This window comes from Pipistrellus hanaki (assembly GCF_964339955.1).
Source record: "Pipistrellus hanaki genome assembly, chromosome: 5".
Classification (NCBI taxonomy): Eukaryota; Metazoa; Chordata; class Mammalia; order Chiroptera; family Vespertilionidae; genus Pipistrellus; species Pipistrellus hanaki.
Window position 1 is genome coordinate 32,219,801 of NC_140507.1, and position 19,840 is coordinate 32,239,640.

Consider the following 19,840-nt stretch of genomic DNA (forward strand, 5'->3'; position numbering starts at 1 on the left):
GATAACAGAGGGTCCACCACTGCTAGAGAAGCATGGCTCAGGGGTCCTAACTGCAGGAGACCTGAGCCCAGCTTGGCTGAGGCCATCCTTGTCTGGCTCTTAGGGCCACTGGTAGACTGGATACTGGGCCTCATCAACCAGAGAGTGGTCACTTGTGATGAAAAAGAGTCAGCAGAGTCCTGGCAAGTTAGTCTTTACACCCAGAAGCCTCTAGATCAGTCCTAACTTGTACCAGTGAGCATAGAAAGAGGCAAGGGCTTGGCCAGGGTTGCACAGCATAACAGAATCACAGGCAGGGCTGGGTGTGGTGTCCTTGGCCCACTTGAATATTTCTTCCTCCAGGAGGTCTTCCTTGGGTTAGGCTTGGATCAAATGTGTGTCATCACCTTCACTACCCTGGGTTGCTGTTACTTCTGCATTCTTTTTGTCTCCCCACACCCTAGCATTAGCTTAATGAGTGTTTGGGGGAAGGAAGGAACTTATTCCTATCCCACTAGATTCTTCCAGCTGGTCTACTCATTCAAACAATATAAAACAACCGAAACCGGTTTGGCTCAGTGGTAGAGCATTGGTCTGCGGACTGAAGGGTCCCAGGTTCGATTCCTGTTGAGGGCACATCCCCGGTGCGGGGTGTGCAAGAGGCAGCTGGTTGGTGTTTCTCTCTCATCGACGTTTCTAGCTATCTCTCTCCCTTCCTCTCTGTAAAAAAATCAATAAAAAATATTTAAAAAAATAAAGCAGGGGAAAAAAAAACAATATAAAACAGATTAATAAGAGAAAATGACCAGAGATCCAAGATGGCTGCGCCCAGGTGAAGACCTAGCCACAGCCACACACAACAATTTCAATAAAATACAACTAAAATATAAAATGGACATTGCCCAGAACTACAGGAAGGTTGACTGACTGGAAATTCTACAGCGAGAAGCAAGGAGAAAACCAGAAGGAGGCTCGGAGGAGCTGGAAAAGACCAAGGTACGGAGACGCAGCGCGAGGAGAGGACGGAGCCAGAGAGGAGGGTGAGGCGGAGTGCCTGGCGGGCGTTCCCTAGCGGAAAGGAGATAAAACTCCGACTGTGCTGGGCCCCCGACTGCTCCGAACCTGTTCCCCAGACCCCGGGGACCCAGGCTCATCCATAGGGAGCCGGGCTGTAAGGCGGGACTCCGGGGAAGCCGTGAAAGGAGGTCCTGGAGGCGCGCACACTGCCCCCAGAGAAGGGACGGCCGGCTGTGCCGCGGGATTGCCCTGGCCGGAAGGAGACTGGGGCTCCAGACTGCTCTGAACGCCACCTCCAACTCCACTTCCAACTGAACTGAACCCCAATACCAGGCTCATTGGGGGAGAGCATAGACCACACGTGTCAAACACAAGGCCCGCGGGCCAAATCCAGCCCGCCAGGCCTTGCAATGTGGCCCGCACCGCGCTGTCATCACTGCACTCCGCTGTCAGTTTATGACATTGTCGGTTTATGACTGTTCAGTAAACCATTCGGCCCGCGATTTAGGCTGGATTTTAGATTTTGGCCCCTTCTATGATTGAGTTCGACACCCCTAGCATAGACTGTTTGGCAGCAGGCGAAAATCGAGGGCACCTTTCTCTCAGAGGCACCGGCAGCGAGCACTTGAAGGACCCCCATAGGGCGGGGCTGACGGAAGCCAAAGCTGCAGGCTCCACCCTGAAACCCCGTCTCATCTGTAACTGTGAAATTCGACAACAAAATAGATCACAAACGAAAGAAATGGAGGACAAAAAGCGTCTGGATATAGAGTTCAAATCTACGCTTATAAGGTTTTTCAAGAATTTCCTAGAAAAGATGGATAAGACCTATGAGGATATGAAAAGAGATCAACTAGAATTAATAAGGAGTCAACAAGAAATGATAAAGGATCAACAAGAAATGATAAGGGATCAACAAGAAATAAAGAATACATTGTCTGAAATAAAACATATTTTACAGAGTCCTAAAAACAGAAGGGAAGATCGCAAGAATCAAGTCAAAGATTTGGAACATAAAGAGCCAGAAGACACTGCTCCACAGAAGCTAGAAGGCAAGAGAATCCAGAAAATTGAAAATAATGTAAGAAACCTCTGGGACAACTTCAAGCAAACCAACATCAGAATTATGGGGGTCCCAGAAGATGAGAGAGAGCAAGATATCGAAAACATACTGAAAGAAATAGTGACAGAAAACTTCCCCCACCTGGTGAAAGAATTAGACTTACAAGTTCAGGAAGCGCACAGAACTCCAAACAAAAGGAATCCAAAGAGGACCACACCAAGACACCTCATAATTAAAATTCCAAGAGCAAAAGACAAAGAGAGAATATTAAAAGAAGCAAGAGCAAAGAAGGTAGTTACCTATAAAGGAGCACCTATACGATTGTCAGCTGACTTCTCAACAGAAACCATGCAGGCCAGAAGGGAATGGCAAGAAATATTCAAGGTAATGAATAGTAAGAACCTACAGCCAAAGATAATCTATCCAGCAAAGCTATCACTCAGAATCGAAGGTCAGATAAAGAGCTTCACTAATAAAAAAAAGCTAAAGGAGTTCATCACCACCAAACCAGAATTATATGAATTGCTGAAGGGGGTTCTCTCAGTAGAGAAAGTAAACAAAGATAAAAATTATGAACAACAAATACGTAACTATCAACAAGTGAATCTAAAAACCAAGGGAATTAAAAAAAAATCTGATGAACAATAGTAACTGTTGAATATAATAGAATCAGAGGTATGGAAGGGGAGTGAACTGATGATTCTTGGGGGAAAGGGGAGAGGGGGGCGTGGGAAGAGACTGAACATAAACTATGCACCTATGGATGAGGACAATGGGAGTGGGGAAAGGGCAGAGGGTGGGGTGGGAACCTGGTGGAGGAGAGCAATGGTGGGGGGAAAAAAGGAACATTTGTAATAATATGAACAATAAAAACTTATTAAAAAAAATTTTAAAAAAAGAGAAAATGACCAAATTTCATTGGAATCCCACATACGTGAGAGGTTCAGGAACAGGAAGTTAAAATGAGATATATGTGACAGTCTGAGCTAAGGAGGTCAGGTGCCTTGGGTTTCAGCGGGGAAGAAGATCATAGCAGAATGATAAGAAGAGCAGATGTTCAGTCATTACAAGTTTTCCCTGCCATAAAATAGGTCACAAGAGAAGTACTTCTGGTGATAACTCTTATCATGGGCAAGGCCCTTAATTTAAATTCTTTAAGGGAGAGATAAGTTTCTTGTAAACCTGCTGGGTCTTCAATGGCTTCAGCTCAAAAAAATTTACATGCCATAGTGGCACATCTTGTATTTATTTACTTATTTTTTGGAGAGAGGAAGGGACAGAGAAAGAGGAAAAAACACTGATGTGAGAGAGAAACATTGATCATTGCCTCCCATACACACCCTGACCAGGGAATGAACCCACAACATAGGTATATGCCCTGACCGATTGAACCTGCAACGTTTTGGTGCACAGGATAACGCTTCAACTGACGGAGCCACCTGGCCCGGGTCTAAGCGGCACATCTTGGACAAGAGGGACTCTTTCAGGTGTGAGTGAGTGAATGAATGAATGAATGAATGAATGAAAGGAAGTCTGGAGGCCAGAATGGCTGGTGACCTGAGGAGATTGCTCTTCTCTCTGGACTACAGACTACAGCTCTGTTGAATGGAATAATGTTCTCCAAATTCTCTGGGCCAGACCCTGTGCTAGGACTGAAGACTTGGTCAGGATCAGCCTGCCCACCCTGTCAGAAATGCTGATCTGGAATGATGTAGGTGTGAAAAGAGATGCCACTACTGTGGCTGACCTTCTTAAGAAGTTCAAGGACCCTCGAGCCTAGCCTCCATTTCTCTGGGCCCTGGGTTCCCTCCTGCTGGGTTCCACGGCTGCTGTACTCATGCAGTCTGCAGGCTTCAGAGTCACCACTGCCCAGGCCAACAGATGGTCCATAGATGGAGACCCACAGAGAGGAAGGAGACCTCAGGAGTCCAGGAAAGGAAAGAATAAGTCCCCTTACTCTGATAGTAATAGGCCCAGAGAGGAGAGATACCTGGCCGTGATCCCACAGCCTGACCCAGGGCTTTCCTGTCCCCATCCTTCAAGTGGGGCCTGACAATGTCAGAGGAAAAGAGAAATACTCAGTTAAGCTGTAGAGTGTCACAGCTCCAGCACAGGTTTTTGAATTAAAATATTTACAAGTAGCAGAGGCTTCTGAGGAAGAGTAACTGGATGCGCCATTCTGCAGGAGGCCAGGCTAAATGTGTCCCATGACATCACTCTAGGGAGGAGGCTGCCAAGAGCCATGCAAGGGCCTGGAGCAGTTCTCCGGCGGAGTGCTGCAGAGGAGCCTGGGCCTGGGCCTGGCTGCTTGGCTCCTGGGCCCCCTGTTCTGTGAAGAAATGCTTTGCTGGACTCTGGCTTATGGAGAAATTGTCTGCCCACCTCTCTATTCCTATCTGGTCTGCAGGGATACCTTCTTTCTGCCCAGTCTTCTGGTTCCCCATGGGTCTCCTCCTGAGCACCAGCAGGTTTCAGTTAATGTGCTGCTAGTGGGTGTGGAGGGGGCATCCTGACAGTCATGTGACACCCTCTTGGAAGGGCCCTGCCCAACTTGGAACATGAGGGACTCCATCCAAATCTTGACTAGACTGTTAGAGATCCAGCAGGAGCAGCTTTCCCAGGTGTCCAGATCCTGTGACAGGGAAGACGGTGGAGGTCCTGCTGTAATTACAGGAAAGGTCTCATGAGTAGACATGTGCACACTTGCACCTACAAGGTGTACACAGACAGCCCTGGGCACACAATGCCATGTTCTGGCACTGCAGGCACAGGCCCCTGCACAAATCCGTGCCCCAGCTGTTGAGCTGTGAGCACACATGCACACGGGGTAGGTGGTCTCTGGTGGGTCTGAAGGGACCCCGGCTCTTCCATCCTCTGCTGCCTGACCTTTACTTTCGGGCCTCCTGGCCTCTCCTTCCTGAGTCCGTTGATGCCAGCGCTGGGAGGACGGTAACATAGAGCCAGGGTTGGACTGCCTGAGCACTGTCCTTGGTGCTGGAGGCCTAGTGGGCATGCAGGTTTTGAGAACAAGCACGGAGTAGTAGGGAGGAGTGACCTTGAAATTCAGGTGTAGGTCGGGGCCCAGCAGAATATCTACACTTCGTTCCGAATAACGTAGGCTTCCTCCTTTCCATCACAGAACTGAAACAGAAGGTATCCAACCCTTCAGCCAGCAGTGTGCCGGTCTGTGGTAGGGGATGACTGTGTGGCCATTCACTGTAGCTGTGAGGTACGTACGATTGTGTATAAAGATCACGATGGCTTGTGTCCTCTGAGACACCTGTGGTGTGATTCCTTGTGGCTTCCTGTGACTACATGGAACTCCTCTGACCTTGGGTCTAATCTCCCCATAGACCCTGCCCCTTTGCTGGAGCCTAGATAGGACCTCCGCCCCTTTCTCCTCTCTGCCTTGCAGACTCGACACCCAGAGGATCCAGGTATCTGCAAATTCGGGTCTCAGGTCTGCGTCAGCGGGGGCCGGCTCACAGACACGCATGCTTCCTAGGACAGGTGGCCGCAACCCTTCAGCCCCCCCACCCCCCACCCCCCGATCCTGCCCGGCCACAAACGCCAGGCTCCGCGCGGTGAGGTCCGCGCACCGGTGGGTGGGGAGGTGCGGCCTCCCCACGCTCCCGCACCGGTCGCCCATGCGCTGCCCTCCGGTCGGTTTCCCCAGAACGCCGGGCCCTGACGTTGGGGGCAGGGGCGGGGCGGAGCCCGCAAGCCGGCGCCGCGGCCTCCCTCCCCCGCCCGCCGGCAGTTCGGCTGCGCTGCGAGCTCGGCGCCCCGGACCCGCGGGCTGCGGGCGGGCAGGCGGGGGCTCCGGCGCGGCGCTCGCTCGCTCGGCGCTGGGCTGGCGGCGCGGGGAGGGGGCGCTGCGGAGCAGGGCGGGGGCTAAAAATACCCGGCGGCGCGGCGACTGCTGGACTGCGGAGCTGCGGGGCTGCGGGCCAGGGAGCTGTGCCGGGCCGGGCCGGCCCCGCGGACGGACATGCTGACCTTCTTCCTGGTCTCGGGGGGCTCTCTCTGGCTGTTCGCGGGTAAGTCCCTGCCCCGTCCTTGTCCCTGACCCCCCGCCCCAGCTCCAAGGCGTCCCTTCACGCCCCACCCCCTCCCCGGGCCTCCCAGGTGACCACCCCCCAAATCCTGGCGGGCGCCGGGCGGGCTTGGGAAGCAGCTGGGAGGGTCTGCAGGAATTAGGGGCCTTGCTCTCTGCGACCCCACGACAACGTCCCTCCAGTTCTCGCGGGCCCCTCTCGCCTGATGGCGAGGACCATCAGACTAGGCCTTGAGCCCACTCGTCCCCCAAGACCCAGTCCGGGGACGGACTTAGCGCCTCCTTGTCCATCTCTAGGGTCGGAAACCGAGGGTGTCAGCCCCAGAGGTGCTGCAGCGGGTCAGCAACGTACCCAGGACTGACCTGGGGCTTCCTGATCCTGGTAAGGGGGTCTACTAACCACCCGTCCCTGCCCGCCTCGCGCCAGAGTAGAGGTTTCAGCAAAGCGGGTCCGCTTGGTTCCTCAGTTTTGCCCAGGGCTTGTGTCCCCATCACCCCCCACAGGAGTCACACCCTCACCCCTGCAGTCTCTCAGGAGGCCGAGGGCACCTCTTCTGCATCCCTGCTCAGCACTCCTCCCCTTCCCTCCACACACACCTGGGGTCTCCCCACAGGCTCATTGATCCACCAGGTCTGCGGCCTGCACCAGCCCTCCGCTGTGAGCCTTCTGTGTTATCACTAAAGGTCCCCCACCCCAGCCCCATCACCCTCCGGTGCAGATTCCGCCTGATAATGTATGGGAAATGCTTGAACCTCAAACTGGTCTTACACCGCAGCTAGCCCAGAGCAAATGCTCTATGAATTTTAGTGTTTATTATTTTTACATTCAAACAGCGGCATCAGAGGAGGTAAAAAAAAAAAAAAAAAAAAAAAAAAAAAAAAAAAAAAAAAAAGATTCCTTTTGAGCCAAAAAAGTGGGGGAGTCCACCCTTTGGAATTCTTACCTGCTATTTAATATTCATAGCAAATCCTAGGAGGTTGGTGGTGCTTTCTGCTTTTTCCTGAGGTTCAGAGATGAATTGGTTTGTCCAGTGTTCCACGGATAATATCTGGAAGACTGGGGTTCCATCTGAGGTTTTAACTGACCAGTCATTGCTAAGTGTTTGGCCTGAAACTGGAACGTTAGTGGCCCAAGGTCCCCACACCCACTGCCCGCTGCCCAGAGGCAGGCCACAGGGACACCTCCCCGGAGCTGGGGAGCTGGGGCGGCCTCGCTAATCCCCGTCTCTCCCTAAGCTCCTTCCGTCTGCCCGTGTTCACGCAGGGCCACGCTGGGCCCGCTGTGCTCACCAGCAGGCAAGGTCAGGGCTGCAGCTGGATCAGGGGCAAGGAGTAGGAGTTATCAAAACGATGATGATAGCAACAGCCACCACTCACTGTCTCAGAGCGTTTCCCAACGTGTCAGGTGCCTCCCCAAATGGGGAAACTGCCTCACTGAGGGGCTGGGCGGGCCCGTGGAGTAGGCAAACAGGGCGACTCTTGGTAAAGTGGCAGCTGCCTCCTTAGGGGCCAAACTTCTCAGTGAAAACGGGAATTTCCTCAAAGATGCCACACTTGGTCTGAGAGACAAGTAGTCTCCTTGGATAGAACACCCAGACGCCCACTGGGGCATTCCCAGACCCCGTGTCCACTTTGCTTGGGACTTCAGCCTTTCTCTGGGGCAGAGGGGATTTCTAAGCTAAAACTGAGGACCAATTCCGCCTTGCAGCTCTCACTATCCTTTGCCTCAGCCAGAAACAGGAGACTCCCGAGGTGATGTCATCCTTTAGAAGGGTTATCTGCTTTTGTTAAATAAGGGTTATCTGTTTTTTGCCACAATCCAGCCTCATAGAGACAAGACTGCCTCTACAAGAGCCAGCCGGCTTCCACTCTGTCACCAGGGCCACCCCCAGGGTCACAGTTGAGGCCTCCCACCTTCCCTTTCCTGGACCGTGGAGTAGGCAAGCAGGGCGACAGGAAGAGCATGGTGGACCAAAAGGGCGGGGGGGAGCCGCCGGAGGAGGAGGAATGGGCTGGAGGAGGAATGGACTCTCTGGGAGAGGAAGCCATGTGCTCTGAGCCCTGGGGGCGAGGGCTGCATCTGTCCCACTCCCTCCGAGGAAGCCAGCCCACATTTCACCTGTGCACCGAGTAGTAAACAGGGAAACAGATGAAATAGATCCAGCATGAGTCAGATGCAGTGCCCGGTCTCTGGGCAGTCAGCACTCAGAGGACTATGGGAGCAACGGACGGACACTCCTGCCTGCCTGCGTGACACTACTGTGTAAAGTGGGAGAGTTTCTAAGAGGGCTCCCCTTTCTCTAGGCTGATGCAGCCCCATGCCCCAGTACAGGGCCCGGTCTGCTCAGCCATCTGCCCAGCCAGCAGTGACAGCCAAGTGGACCTTTGCAGCATCGAAGGGCATCTGTCAGAGGCAGGGAGGCCAAACACCAGGTGGGAAAATCGGGCCATCGGAGGTGTGGAGTAAGCACCATGGCAGGGGATGGGTCTTCAGGGTCTCGTGACTGGGGAGCCTAGGTTGTAGGTGGAGGATGGAGTCTGGGTGGGAGGGGGATTGGGAGGAGAGGCTTTCATTTAGGGGCAGAGAAACCCTCGAGTAAGCTGCAGTGGCCAGGCTGAGCCAGCAAGGGGCAGAGCAGCCTGGGGGAGCAGCGGGCGGCTGTTGTGATGTGTGTGGAAATAGATGTGGCCCGAGGGCGGGCGGCCCATTTGAGGCTGAGCTCCAGGAAAGGGGAGGTGGGAGCCTCAGCTGTGACCCTGGGGGTGGCCCTGGTGACAGAGTCTGGTGTGGAAGCCAGCTGGCTCTTGGTGTCCAGGGCAGGTGCAGGCTTGCACTGCCTGGCTCAGCTCAGCCCTATCCGATCTTCGCCCCCATCCTGAGCTCCCATAGGGTGGAGGACGGTACGAGGTCTGAGGCCAGCTAGGACCTCGATAGGTGGTGGAACTCCAAGCAGAACAACTGAGAACAAACCTCACAAAAGAAAGCCTGGGTTTGCACGTGGTGTACCATAATGTGGGAGAATTCTGACCCCCGAGCCTTCTCATCCAACCCAGCCTGTGGGAGGACACAGAGGTGGCTCCAGTGAGAGCTCACTGACACCAGGGGGCAGCAGAGCAGGCCATTTCTGCTCTCTGGGTAGTTTTGTGTTCCTGTGATAAGGGCTCAGAGGTTGACCTTCAGAAGGCTGAATGTGGCTCAGCCGCAGTTGGGGCCCAGGACACACAGCAAGCAGGATAAGTGAGCACGAAGCTCTGGCTTGTTTGCAAAAAGCGGCAGAAGTGATAGGTGTTTGTATGCAAGAAGCTGCACTGTGTAACTAGCAGGTGCCTGGCACGTGGCAGGCACTCAGATGTTTGCTGAATAAAGTGCCAGGGGAGGGGGGAGTTTTTTATGGGGGAAGTGCTGTTGCAGGCATGCTGACTTGACTGCCGTTTCCCTGAGCACCTACCATGTGTCACACACTGCGTTCTACAAGCTCTCCCTTCATCCTCCCCACAGCACTGCAGTGCTCTCATCCCATGTAATAGGTGAGACACAGGGAGGTTCACTGATGAAGCAGCTCCTAAGAGCTGTGAGCCAGGCCTCACTGTCAGACTCCCAGTCCAGGGAGGGGCCACCAGGTATGATCAGGCAGCATCTGAGCCCCTTCAGCAGGCTTGTCAGGGCACAGGCAAGGGAGCGGTCCTTGGACAGGGGGAGGTTTAAGAGAGGACAGGTGTGGCCAAAACTGGTTTGGCTCAGTGGATAGAGCATCGGCCTGCGGACTGAAGAATCCCAGGTTCGATTCCGGTCAAGGGCATGTACCTTGATTGGGGGCACATCCCCAGTAGTGGGTGTGTAAGAGGCAGCTGATCGATGATTCTCTCTCATGGATGTTTTTAACTCTCTATCCTTCTCCCTTCCTCTCTCTGTAAAAAATCAATAAAATATATTTTTTTAAAAAGAGAGAGAGAGAGAGGACAGGTGTGAAGTGATAAGAGCAGTGGCTGGCACACAGGAGAAGGACTCATTGGTGTTAGCTAAAGTTATAGCAACGTGAATCAGGCCAGCTTGAAAGGGGGTATAGGCTGCCCAGAAAGGAAGGGGAAGAAAGGCATTCCGGGCAGACAGACCCTTGTGGGGAAAGATTGGCAACAGGAATGAGGGACACACTGAAGAGGTCACCAGGGCTGGTCTCTACAGGCCCTAGAGTGCTAGGCCAGGCAGCGTGGACTTCATTCTGTGTGGTGACTGCATCAAGGACATACAGCCCAAACTGGGCACGTGGACAGCTAAGGTGACACTGTCCCTGCACCCCAGGAGCCATATGCATCTCTGGTGGCACACGTCCCACTGAACTACAGCCTTTGGCCTCCTCCACCAGCCCTTTGATCTTCTTGAGGGCAGGGCCAAGGTGCCTGCTCTCTATGCCCCAACTGAGGGCCGGCCACACAGTGTGTATCAGCATAATTGCATACATAACTAATATGATAATTTCCCTGAGAATAGCTTATTTTAATAACCAAAGGCCTGGTGCATGAGATTTGTGCATAGGGTGCATGGGGAGGGGTGTCCTTCAACCCGGCTTGTACCCTGTTGTAGTCCAGGACCCCTTGGGGGATATCCTCCTGCTGGTTTAGGCTCAATCCTTGGTGGAATCAGGTCTCAGCCAGCAATCAGACATCCCTCTAACAGTCTGGGGCTCTCGAAGTCAGGGACCTCTCGCTCCTTACTGCCCACCTGCAGCAGAGGCAGGAGAAGCTCCCACCAACCACCACTGCACTCACCAGCCATGAGCCTGGCTTCTGGCTGAGCAGTGCTCCCCCTGTGTGAACGCACTGACCACTAGGGGGCAGCTCCTGCTTTGAGGGTCTGCCCCCTGGTGGTCAGTGTGTGTCATAGCAACTGGTTGTTCTGCTGTTAGGTCAATTTACATATTATGCTTTTATTATATAGGATTATATAGGCTAGGATTATGTTTTTATAAGCTATTTTCTCACCACAAGTCGATTAACAAACAACAAACCTTGAGTGTGCTCCTCCTAAGGGCCAGGCTCTATGCCAGATGGGTGCCGATGCCCGTATGCTAGAAGCAGTAGGGGAAAGCAGGTGTGAACTCCTGGCAGGTCAGCCTTCACTGGACGATCTTAGTGCTGAGAACCCAGAACAGAGGAGGAGCTGTTTGATGGATGCATGAATGACGGAACCTGCAGCTGTAGGGTGACTGGTTTCATCATTCATAGAGTCTCTGAGGACAAGATCCTATTGTTTCCTTAGAGCTCCAAGTTTCCAGTCTCCCCGTAGGCTGGGAGCTCTGGCCAAACAGAGCTGAAAGGAGGCCCCAGTCAAGGTCTACATCACTGGATGGTCTGGTGAGATGACTCCACTCTCTACCTTCACCTGGACAGAGGGCCTCTCCCCCCTCCCCCCAACAATCCTTTGGGCCCAGGATGGGAGCACTGTGGGTGAGATGCTACTTTGTGGCCTGGGAGTTACTTCAGCATGCAAAGGGTGGTCCCCATCATCACCCAGCTACTCTCAGATCCCATGGTCGGTGTGGTCATTCCCAAACCTAGTTCCTTTGTATGGTTTCTGATTCACGTGAGGCTTGGGGTCTGTGACAGACCGAAGGGGGAAGATGGGAAGTGGGCTGGGACAAATTCTGAGCCAAGCTGAGCCAGCTATTTTGAGACCCACTCTGTAATCTCAGAGCCTGAGGGATTTCAAATTCCAAGAAGTCCCACCTGTGTCTCTTCACCTGCTCTTCCTGGAGACACCTTTATTTTAGCAACTGCTGCTCCAAGCGTTTTGCTAGGGGTGTCTATGGAGAGTTGGGGGTGGCTGGCTTCCGATTTGCCATCTGCCCATTCAGGCATGCATTCTGAGATAGCTACCTCCTGGGGCTTTAGAGCAGGAAGCCAGGCCAGGATGGTGCCGGTGAGGGAACAATCGGCATCTCAGTTTTAGATCCTGGGGATAAGCAAATCTGGGCTGGCACCTGTTGGGCCAGGAACAGACCTGGAGATCGATGGCTGTTGGAGGAGTGAAGAGAGCACAGGTTGAATGAGCAGCTCTGGGACAGATCCCACTAACGAGCCCTGCCAGGAGCCCTGCCTAACTCCCAGGACCCGCAGCCTGGCCCCCTCCCAGGCCCCCGCAGCCGGAGGTGGGGCCCAGCAGCATTTGGTCCTGTGACAAAGTCCTGTTTCTCCTCCATTGTTGGGCCTAAGATTCCCCGGTGGGGCTCCTCCTGACCACCAACCCCTGTCCCAGCCGTGGCAATAAACATCCTTGGCAGATCCTGCCAAGTAGGCAGAAGGGCACTGGGAGGGACAGCGAAGTCAACCAGAGATAGAACAGCAAGGCAGCTAGAGGCTACAGGCCACTGACAGAGCTGGGGATGAGAAAGCAGCTAGAGCTTGGACAGAGAGAGCAGCAAGATTGGATGTGGGCCAGCCAGTGAGACTGGACAGGGGGGTGGCGAGAGGGTGGGATGAAGAGGCCCTAGAGTCCAAAGAGAGGTAGACAGTCATCAGCACAGACCAAGGGCCCTCAGCTGGGACCCATCAGGCCTGCAGTGACCCCTTCACTTTGGAAGGGGCAGTGCTCTGGCCCCTAGAACTTGGCCTGCATGAAGCCACCTAGACCCAAGGACCCTGTTCAGTGGCTGGAGAACTGCAGTATTAATGGTGAACTTTAGTACCTTCCAGCAGGTTGGATGTGGTTCTCAAGGGACACCTTTGACTCACCTGTTTCAGCCCCCTCCCTGCCTGCAGGCTGTCTCCCAAAGCCTGGCTCTGTCTGGGGTGGCAGAGGGAAAGGGATGGGGGGGTGGTGGTAAGGGGGGCGCGGTCTTCCCTGGCCAGCGGGCTGGTGGAAGAATTGAGTCCATGAGTCTCCGAGATCCTTGCCATAGCTCAGACAGCAGGGAAGCCTGTGACCTGTGAAGCCCCCTTTCCTTCTGAAATGCCCTTTCTCCTCCTCCCCGGGGCGTGAACTCTCTGCACACAGCGTGGCCCCAACTAATAATAGGAAGAGGAGCAACTGGCTGGTCACCAGAGCTGGGCACTTTTTTGGCGGAGAGGCTGACGAGGCCCGTTTCTCCTGGATTGCAGGTCCATGGTGTGTCCACCGACCCTCCTGTTGGCTCAGAATTCCTTCTTAAGTGGTTTTGTCCCAGATTGCCTCTCAGACTAAACGGTCTTGCTGTGTCAGTGTCTCCTATTAACCGGAGCCAGTAGCATACTCCATTGGGTACGAGATTGTGGTTAATGGACAGACAGCTCCTGGTGACCCAGGGTGTCAGCAAGGCGGCATTTGTGAATGGGATTGAAGTCTGACCTTGTGCTGTCTCTGTTGAGGATGGAGTGTTCCAGAAGCTGGTGATGGCACACATAGGGCTCTGGATTACCACAAACCCCACCCACGTCGCAAGGGCACTGGTGGCAGCAGCACTGTGAGCAGCAGGCGGAGGATACATGTGGCCTCCATCCTAGAGCCCTCTCTGGGCACTGCAAGGCCTGGTGTTTAACATCACTCTTCCTTTCCCAATTCCTTTTCCCCGTTTACCATCAACACTGAGATGAGACTTACCCAAGTTTCTTTGTATAAAAATAAAGGTTGCTACCTCAGACCCATCTATCCTTATTTCTGGAAAGAACAGAACCAATAGAGTATCCGAACCGGGCCATCCCATTTCTTGGTCCCACTGCCCTGTCCTGACGGGGTGCTTTCCTCACAGAGCCCCCAGCTCCCTCTGGCAAATGGCGGGCCAGTGAGAATCCAAGTGATGGGTGCTCTCGGTGGGTCAGCGGGAGCAACGCCTAACAGCCTGCGCGGGCCAGCCAGGGCCTCGTTTTGCTTTGGTCTGAAAGAGATTTTTGTTTTCCAGTGAGAACAGCCCAGCCTGGACGGGCCAGAGCCAGTGGCAGGAATACAAACCCTTTCATGTGACAGGCCCGGAGTGGAGAGACGCAGGCCTGCCAGCAGCTGGCCCTCCCCTGCCTCTCCTTCCATTCACCCTGGCCTGGAAAGGGAGGCCCAGTCCTCCTCCGAGTTCCCTGCCCCGCTGAGGGCTGGGCTGCTGGAGCCCGGCATTAACCCTGTGGGTGCCATGGGGTCGTACCCGCCAACAGCAGGACCCGGCAGCTGGGGCAGCAGCTACTGTGTGGCTCTGACCTCCGGAGGGTGAACCAGGAGGTGGCAGAGCCTCATCCACCAGCACAGTGTTCGCTGAACTGAGTGCGATTCAGACTTGTTTCTGCTTGTGGCGTTCAGGAGAGAAACTTTCCCCTGGGGAAGTCAGAAAATGGAGCTGTATCAAATGTGCAGAGAATTTACCTTTAACCAAAAGCAAAACTCTCTCTTCTCTGCTCGTTGCCTAGTCTATGAAAAAACGACGATACCTGGGATGGTGGGGATAGGACCCTTGCTGGCTTCCGGCTGCAGCAGCCGTCCCTCAGGCAGGGATCTAAGGGCACAGCTTGCCTAGGGCACTCTTGCATCCGGAAAGCCCAGGGTACTAGGTCAGGTGAGTGCCATTAGCTTGTGGCTCTGATTTCAAAGGCATGGGGCGTATAGACAGCACCAACCACAACCTTTTTCCTCCTGCAGCTAAATGGCCTCCTCCCAGCCTCAGCTTCCTGCCCCTGTCCTCAGTGCAGCCAGGCCTCTGCCTCCTTCCCAGAAGCCCACCATCTTACAGGCTCTTCCTGTGACTGAGCAACCCCCTTCTGTCTCTCCGTCCGTTTCTCAGAACTTTCCTTCCTACCTTGCTCCTCATCCTCTCTCTGCTCCCCGTCTCTGACCGGGGATGGGCTTTATGTTTTGTCTTGTGTGTGTTTCTCCTCAAAAGGGGCATTTTCGGATGCTCCTGAGTGAAAAAGTGAGCAAGCACAGCCCTCCCGTGCTCCCCCAGCTCAATGGCCCCGTATCCGAACAGGACTCTCCCTGCTTTAAGGAGCTTCCCGCCAGCTGGAGGAGGTCACATCCTGTACCCTGCGGCCTGGCCACCTGCAGTTGAGCTCTGAGAGCCTGGCCTGGCCGGAGCAGCCCGTGTTCCCTTTACTGAGCTTCTGCTTGTAGGGCTTGCAGTGTGTCACCCAGTCTGGCCCCGTGGTGGAAACGGATCGCTGCTCCTGAGGCCGGGACCCTGGCAGCCCTAACGTGGACCAGCTGGTGGGAAAGAGGATCACGTTGCGGCCCAGGATTTGGCTGTCTGCACAGTGGGGCCTGGCCAGGGGGGTTCCGTCTGCTTGTGTGGGGCCATGGCCCTCGGTAGAACCCCAGGAGCTTGGAGTGGAAAGAAGGGCCATGAGGCCGAGACTGGTCTACACCCATCAACCCTGGTCATCGGACCCTGGGAATATTTCCAGAGGGAGCACTGCCACTGTCAGCTCTGCCACTGTCAGCTCTGCTGCGTATCTTCGTTCTGAGAATTTTTGGGGCTCGATTTGGAGTAACGCTCATCCCAGAGCTTATGAAAGACACTGTGTTTCCCTTTGCTCCTCTGTTCTCAAAGCTATTTATATTTTTCCGTTCCCGAACGCGTGAGAGCCTGGCTTCCCAGTGCCGTGCTCACGTGGGCTCATGGTCCCTCACCAGGTCGGAGTCAGGGTGAGTGAGATGCTGGAGGGGTGCTAGAATGAGGCTGTGGGGGTGGGACAAGGCAGTGGAGACTGCTTCTCACGGCGAGTGAGTGGCTGTGAGGAGGCACGCTCCCGGAGAGTTGGCCCTCCCTGCACAGCGGTCAGATGCAGCCAACCTCAGCTGGGCCTTTCCACACTCGAGAGGCTTAATTGAACCTTCAGAGCTATAACCAGGCTCCTCGGGGAGGATCTGTGGGTGAGCCACCCCGTAACCCAGCAACCCTGACTCCTGGGCCCATCTCTCCTGGGGAATGTGAGTGGGGCTCAGGGAGGCTCTCAGGCCAACTCTGCCCCAGTCACTTGTGGTTCTGCGACTCCAATTAAAGCCCAGGAGGAAGGTGGAGGGAAAGCCCCTCTCACAGCGTAGACGGGTGCGAGTCCTGTGCGGACAGGTGGATGGGTGCTGGGCCAAGGTCAGGATGTGATGGTGAGATTCGTGCTTCTCTTTAACCCGGCACCTGGGTCACACGCTTCCTGGTGCGGACTTGCTGTGGCTCTATGGCCCTGGCATCCTGTGTAGCTTTCTGCCAGCCAGGGCTTTGGCTGTGGGCTTTCTGTCCCAGAAGCAGCCCCGAGAAGCATTAAAGGAAGCTTTTGTCTTGTTTGGAGGCATCTCTGAATGGAGACCTGCCAAGAAGGAAGGGGAAAGGGCTTTGCGGGCCAAAGGTGGGTCCGCAGACATCTGTGCCTTTAGAGCTTCCTCCAGGTGACGGGGGGAGGCTGGGTCCGGGGCCTGGCTCCCAGGGCGGGCAGCCGGTGCAGAAAGCTCTCCTCAGGTCAGGGGCTGAGCCATGGAAACTGCATCAGCCCCAGGGAAGAGGTTGCACCGTCTAAAGTTGTTAGGCAGGTTGTACAAACCGCTCTCAAGAGGGAGCTCCGAGCACCGGGATGATGGGATGGTCTGGGTTGGTCTTGATACAGAGGAGGTGAGCTGGATTTGGGTGGACACCAGTGGCAGGTCCTGGAAAGCTCAGAGGAACCCATGGTGAGCAGGGCCTGGAGAGGGTGGGGTGAGCTGGGCCCTGTAGCCTGGATTTGCCTTTTCCTCTCTAGCAGTGGCCATCCCGTGCCTACTGTGTGCGCAGCCACTCGCTGGTCATGGAAATAGGCTTGAGAATAGCCCACACCGGATCCTACCCCCATCCCTTACTCTGTGGAAACAGACCTTGCAAGAGTGACGCCCTGGGAGTCCCTGGGACCTCAGAGTCCCAGTCTGTCTGCCGAAAGTGCCAGGGTGCTCGGAACTTAGTTTTGGTTCCAGCAGGCCCAGGTGTGGATTTCCAGCTCCAGGATGGCCATTGCCCTAGCAAGCCAGGAAAATCTCTCCAGGCGGGTGTCAGGAGGACCGCTGTGCTGCCTGGTGTTTTAGCTGCCAGTGCACCCAGTTTCCTTCCTCTCCCCAAGTAGACTGGTGTGACCTTGTGGGGGTGGAGAGAGGAGAAGCCGCTGGGAGGGGCTCGCGGTGGAGTCTCCTAGACAAGATGCAGAGACCTGGCACCCCACCCCCACTCCCACTCCTCTCCACCCTTGCCACTCCTGCTGGCTGCAGGTCCCCAGCCCGTGGCTTAGGCCCTGCCCCTAGTCGGTGTCACAGACGGATGTGTAAAGAGGCTTTGTCTTAAGAAACCCATTTGGCAGGCTCCAGCACTGGAGGGGGTAGGTGGCATGCAGAAGGGTATGAATTGAGGCTCCTGCAACCTGGTAGAGTGGGGGTTAAGGCCGGGTTGCTTGGCTCTGAGTTGATCTGAGCTAGCGCCGCCCACCGCCCCGTGTGCAGATGAAAGGGGGCAGGAGGGGCAGAGGGGCCCTTGAGGGACCAGAATCTTCTCATAGACCTGCTCTCTGCCCCAGGCCCTGCCAGATCTGCTCCCACGGCTGCCCGGGAGCCTCTGCCACCACTGCTAACGCCTCCAGTACCACCAGCTTCTCAGAGCAGGCAGCCATTGCTGTCAGCCGTCCCCAGGAGGGCAGGCTTGGGGCAGGGACTTTGCCACTTTTGTGCTTTGATCAAGATGTGGTAAGCGCACCCCCTGGGCCCCATCCGTCCTTTATAAATGGAGGCTGGTACTAGTGGGACCAGCTGAGCCGCCTCCCCAGGAGCCTGCGGAAAAGGTAGGGTGTGAATGCAAGGGCTTCTGCAAGTTGTTTTTGTGCCCTGATGGCTGGCTAAGGGATGGAGGGACCCCTTCAGCTAACTACTGTCTACTTAGTGTTTCCCTTTCTGTGTGCCTGGTACCGCACTCTGTCCATAGGGGCTTTGAGATGAGGCCCAGAGGGTAAAATGACTTGTCCAAAGTCATACAGCCATCAGGAGTCTGAGTCAGGATTTGGACCCAGGTCAGTCCAGCACCAGAACTCTCTAGGGGCCCTTTCCTTAGCTCGTTTGATGGGGACCTTTGGCCCCGGGAGAGATGGTGATTCCCCCACCCTCACCCCCACCCCCACTGGCTAGTCATGGGGAGCTGAGTTCTTTGATGATCCGGTGGCTTGCCTTGTGCTTCCCCACCCTTTCTGAAGGCCTCAGAAGTCTGCAGAGACCCTGGGCCATGTCACAATATGCCTCTCCACTGTAGGCTGACACAGAGGTGAGGTGGTGGTGATTCTAAGCGGAGGGAAGAATCTGAGGATCATAGAGGGCCTCAGGGCCAGCATGAGGAGTTTAGACTTTTGTCCTATTGCAGTGGGGAGCCAGATGAGGTTTTTGAGCGGTGGCATGATATAGGATCACATGTGTGTATCGGGGAAGTAACTTTGGGATCGGTGTAAGCTCCCCTATGCAGTGGGGAGCCAGATGAGGTTTTTGAGCAGTGGCATGATATAGGATCACATGTGTGTATCAGGGAAGTAACTTTGGGATCGGTGTAAGCTCCCCTATTGCAGTGGGAAGCCAGGAGACGGGTGCGGAGGCTGGTGTGGGGGTTTGGCCTGAGCTCAGTGGTGGCTGCACCAGGCAGGGGCTATTGGGGTGGAGAGAATGGTCAGTTTGAGAGGTTTAGGAGGTAGTGCTGATGGAGCCACTGAGCTAGACTGTGAAGGTCTAGAACAGTGGTTCTCAACCTTTCTAATGCTGTGACTCTTTAATTGTCTTAGGCGACCCTGCTAGTGGTTCTCAACCTGTGGGTTGTGATCCACAAATTGAGAACAACTGCTATAGAACCTAAGACCATCGGAAAAGACAGATATTTACATTATGATTCATAACAGTAGAAAAATTACAGTTATGAAGTAGCACCAAAAATAATTTTATGGCCGAAACCGGTTTGGCTCAGTGGATAGAGCGTCAGCCTGCGGACTAAAGGGTCCCAGGTTTGATTCTGGTCAAGGGCATGTACCTTGGTTGCAGGCACATCCCCAATAGGGGGTGTGCAAGAGGCAGCTGATCGATGATTGTCTCTCATCAATGTTTCTAACTTTCTATCGCTCTCTCTTCCTCTCTGTAAAAATCAATAAAAATATATATTTATTAAAAAAAAGAAAATAATTTTATGTTTGGGGATCACCACAACATGAGGAACTGTATTAAAGGGTAGCGGCATTAGAAAGGCTGAGAACCACTGGTCTAGAGTGTTGGGCTTAGTAGGCTAGGCCAGCAGAGGGCTTTTGAAGCCCAGCCATGGGCTCCAGGGTCATCTCCACAGGGAGGTGCTCTGAGTGGGGCTTTGCCTCCGTCACTTGGAGCTACCATGCTTTCTGTCATCCTTCTTCCCATCCCCTCCCTCCCTGGATTTGAGAGCTATGACTTCACCACCCACCTTCCACGTGCCCTGAGTCAGCATAGGTCATGGTGAGTGGGGGAGTCCTAGGTCCCCCAACCTATTGACATCACTTGGTTTTGGGACTGGTCTGTGTTTTAGAAGAGGAGGCTAGTTCCTACCGAGGGCTGGGTCCTCCTGCCAGGTAAATATTTACAAACACAGCTGCTCACTTGGCAACACCAGCACCACTGAGGGTCCCTTGGGTGCCCCCCCAACCCGTGCCCCAGGCCGCTGCAACCCGGATCCCCTCCTGGGCATGGAAGGAGGCAGCCATGGCTGAACCCCAGGAACCACCAAGCCCCACCCCAGGTGGACAGAGTGGGTGTGGAGGTCAGAGGAGGC

At 54.6% G+C, this 19,840-nt stretch overlaps 1 protein-coding gene across 14 annotated transcripts in view; it reads left to right on the plus strand.

The window, feature by feature from the left end:
• The first annotated feature begins 5,834 nt into the window (after positions 1 to 5,834).
• The window catches only part of ACSL6 (acyl-CoA synthetase long chain family member 6), a 52,848-nt gene continuing 38,842 nt past the window's right edge, over positions 5,835 to 19,840 (plus strand). For 2 of the 14 annotated variants that reach the window (XM_084886610.1, XM_084886613.1), the window contains exon 1: positions 5,837 to 6,099. In XM_084886610.1, the coding sequence (XP_084742736.1) occupies positions 6,051 to 6,099 (49 nt within the window). In that variant the 5' untranslated portion in view covers positions 5,837 to 6,050. Of the gene's footprint in view, positions 6,100 to 6,413; positions 6,499 to 17,594; positions 17,761 to 19,840 lie in introns of those variants that run through there. The other 12 variants (XM_084886617.1, XM_084886606.1, XM_084886607.1 and 9 more) reach the window with 11 other exon arrangements.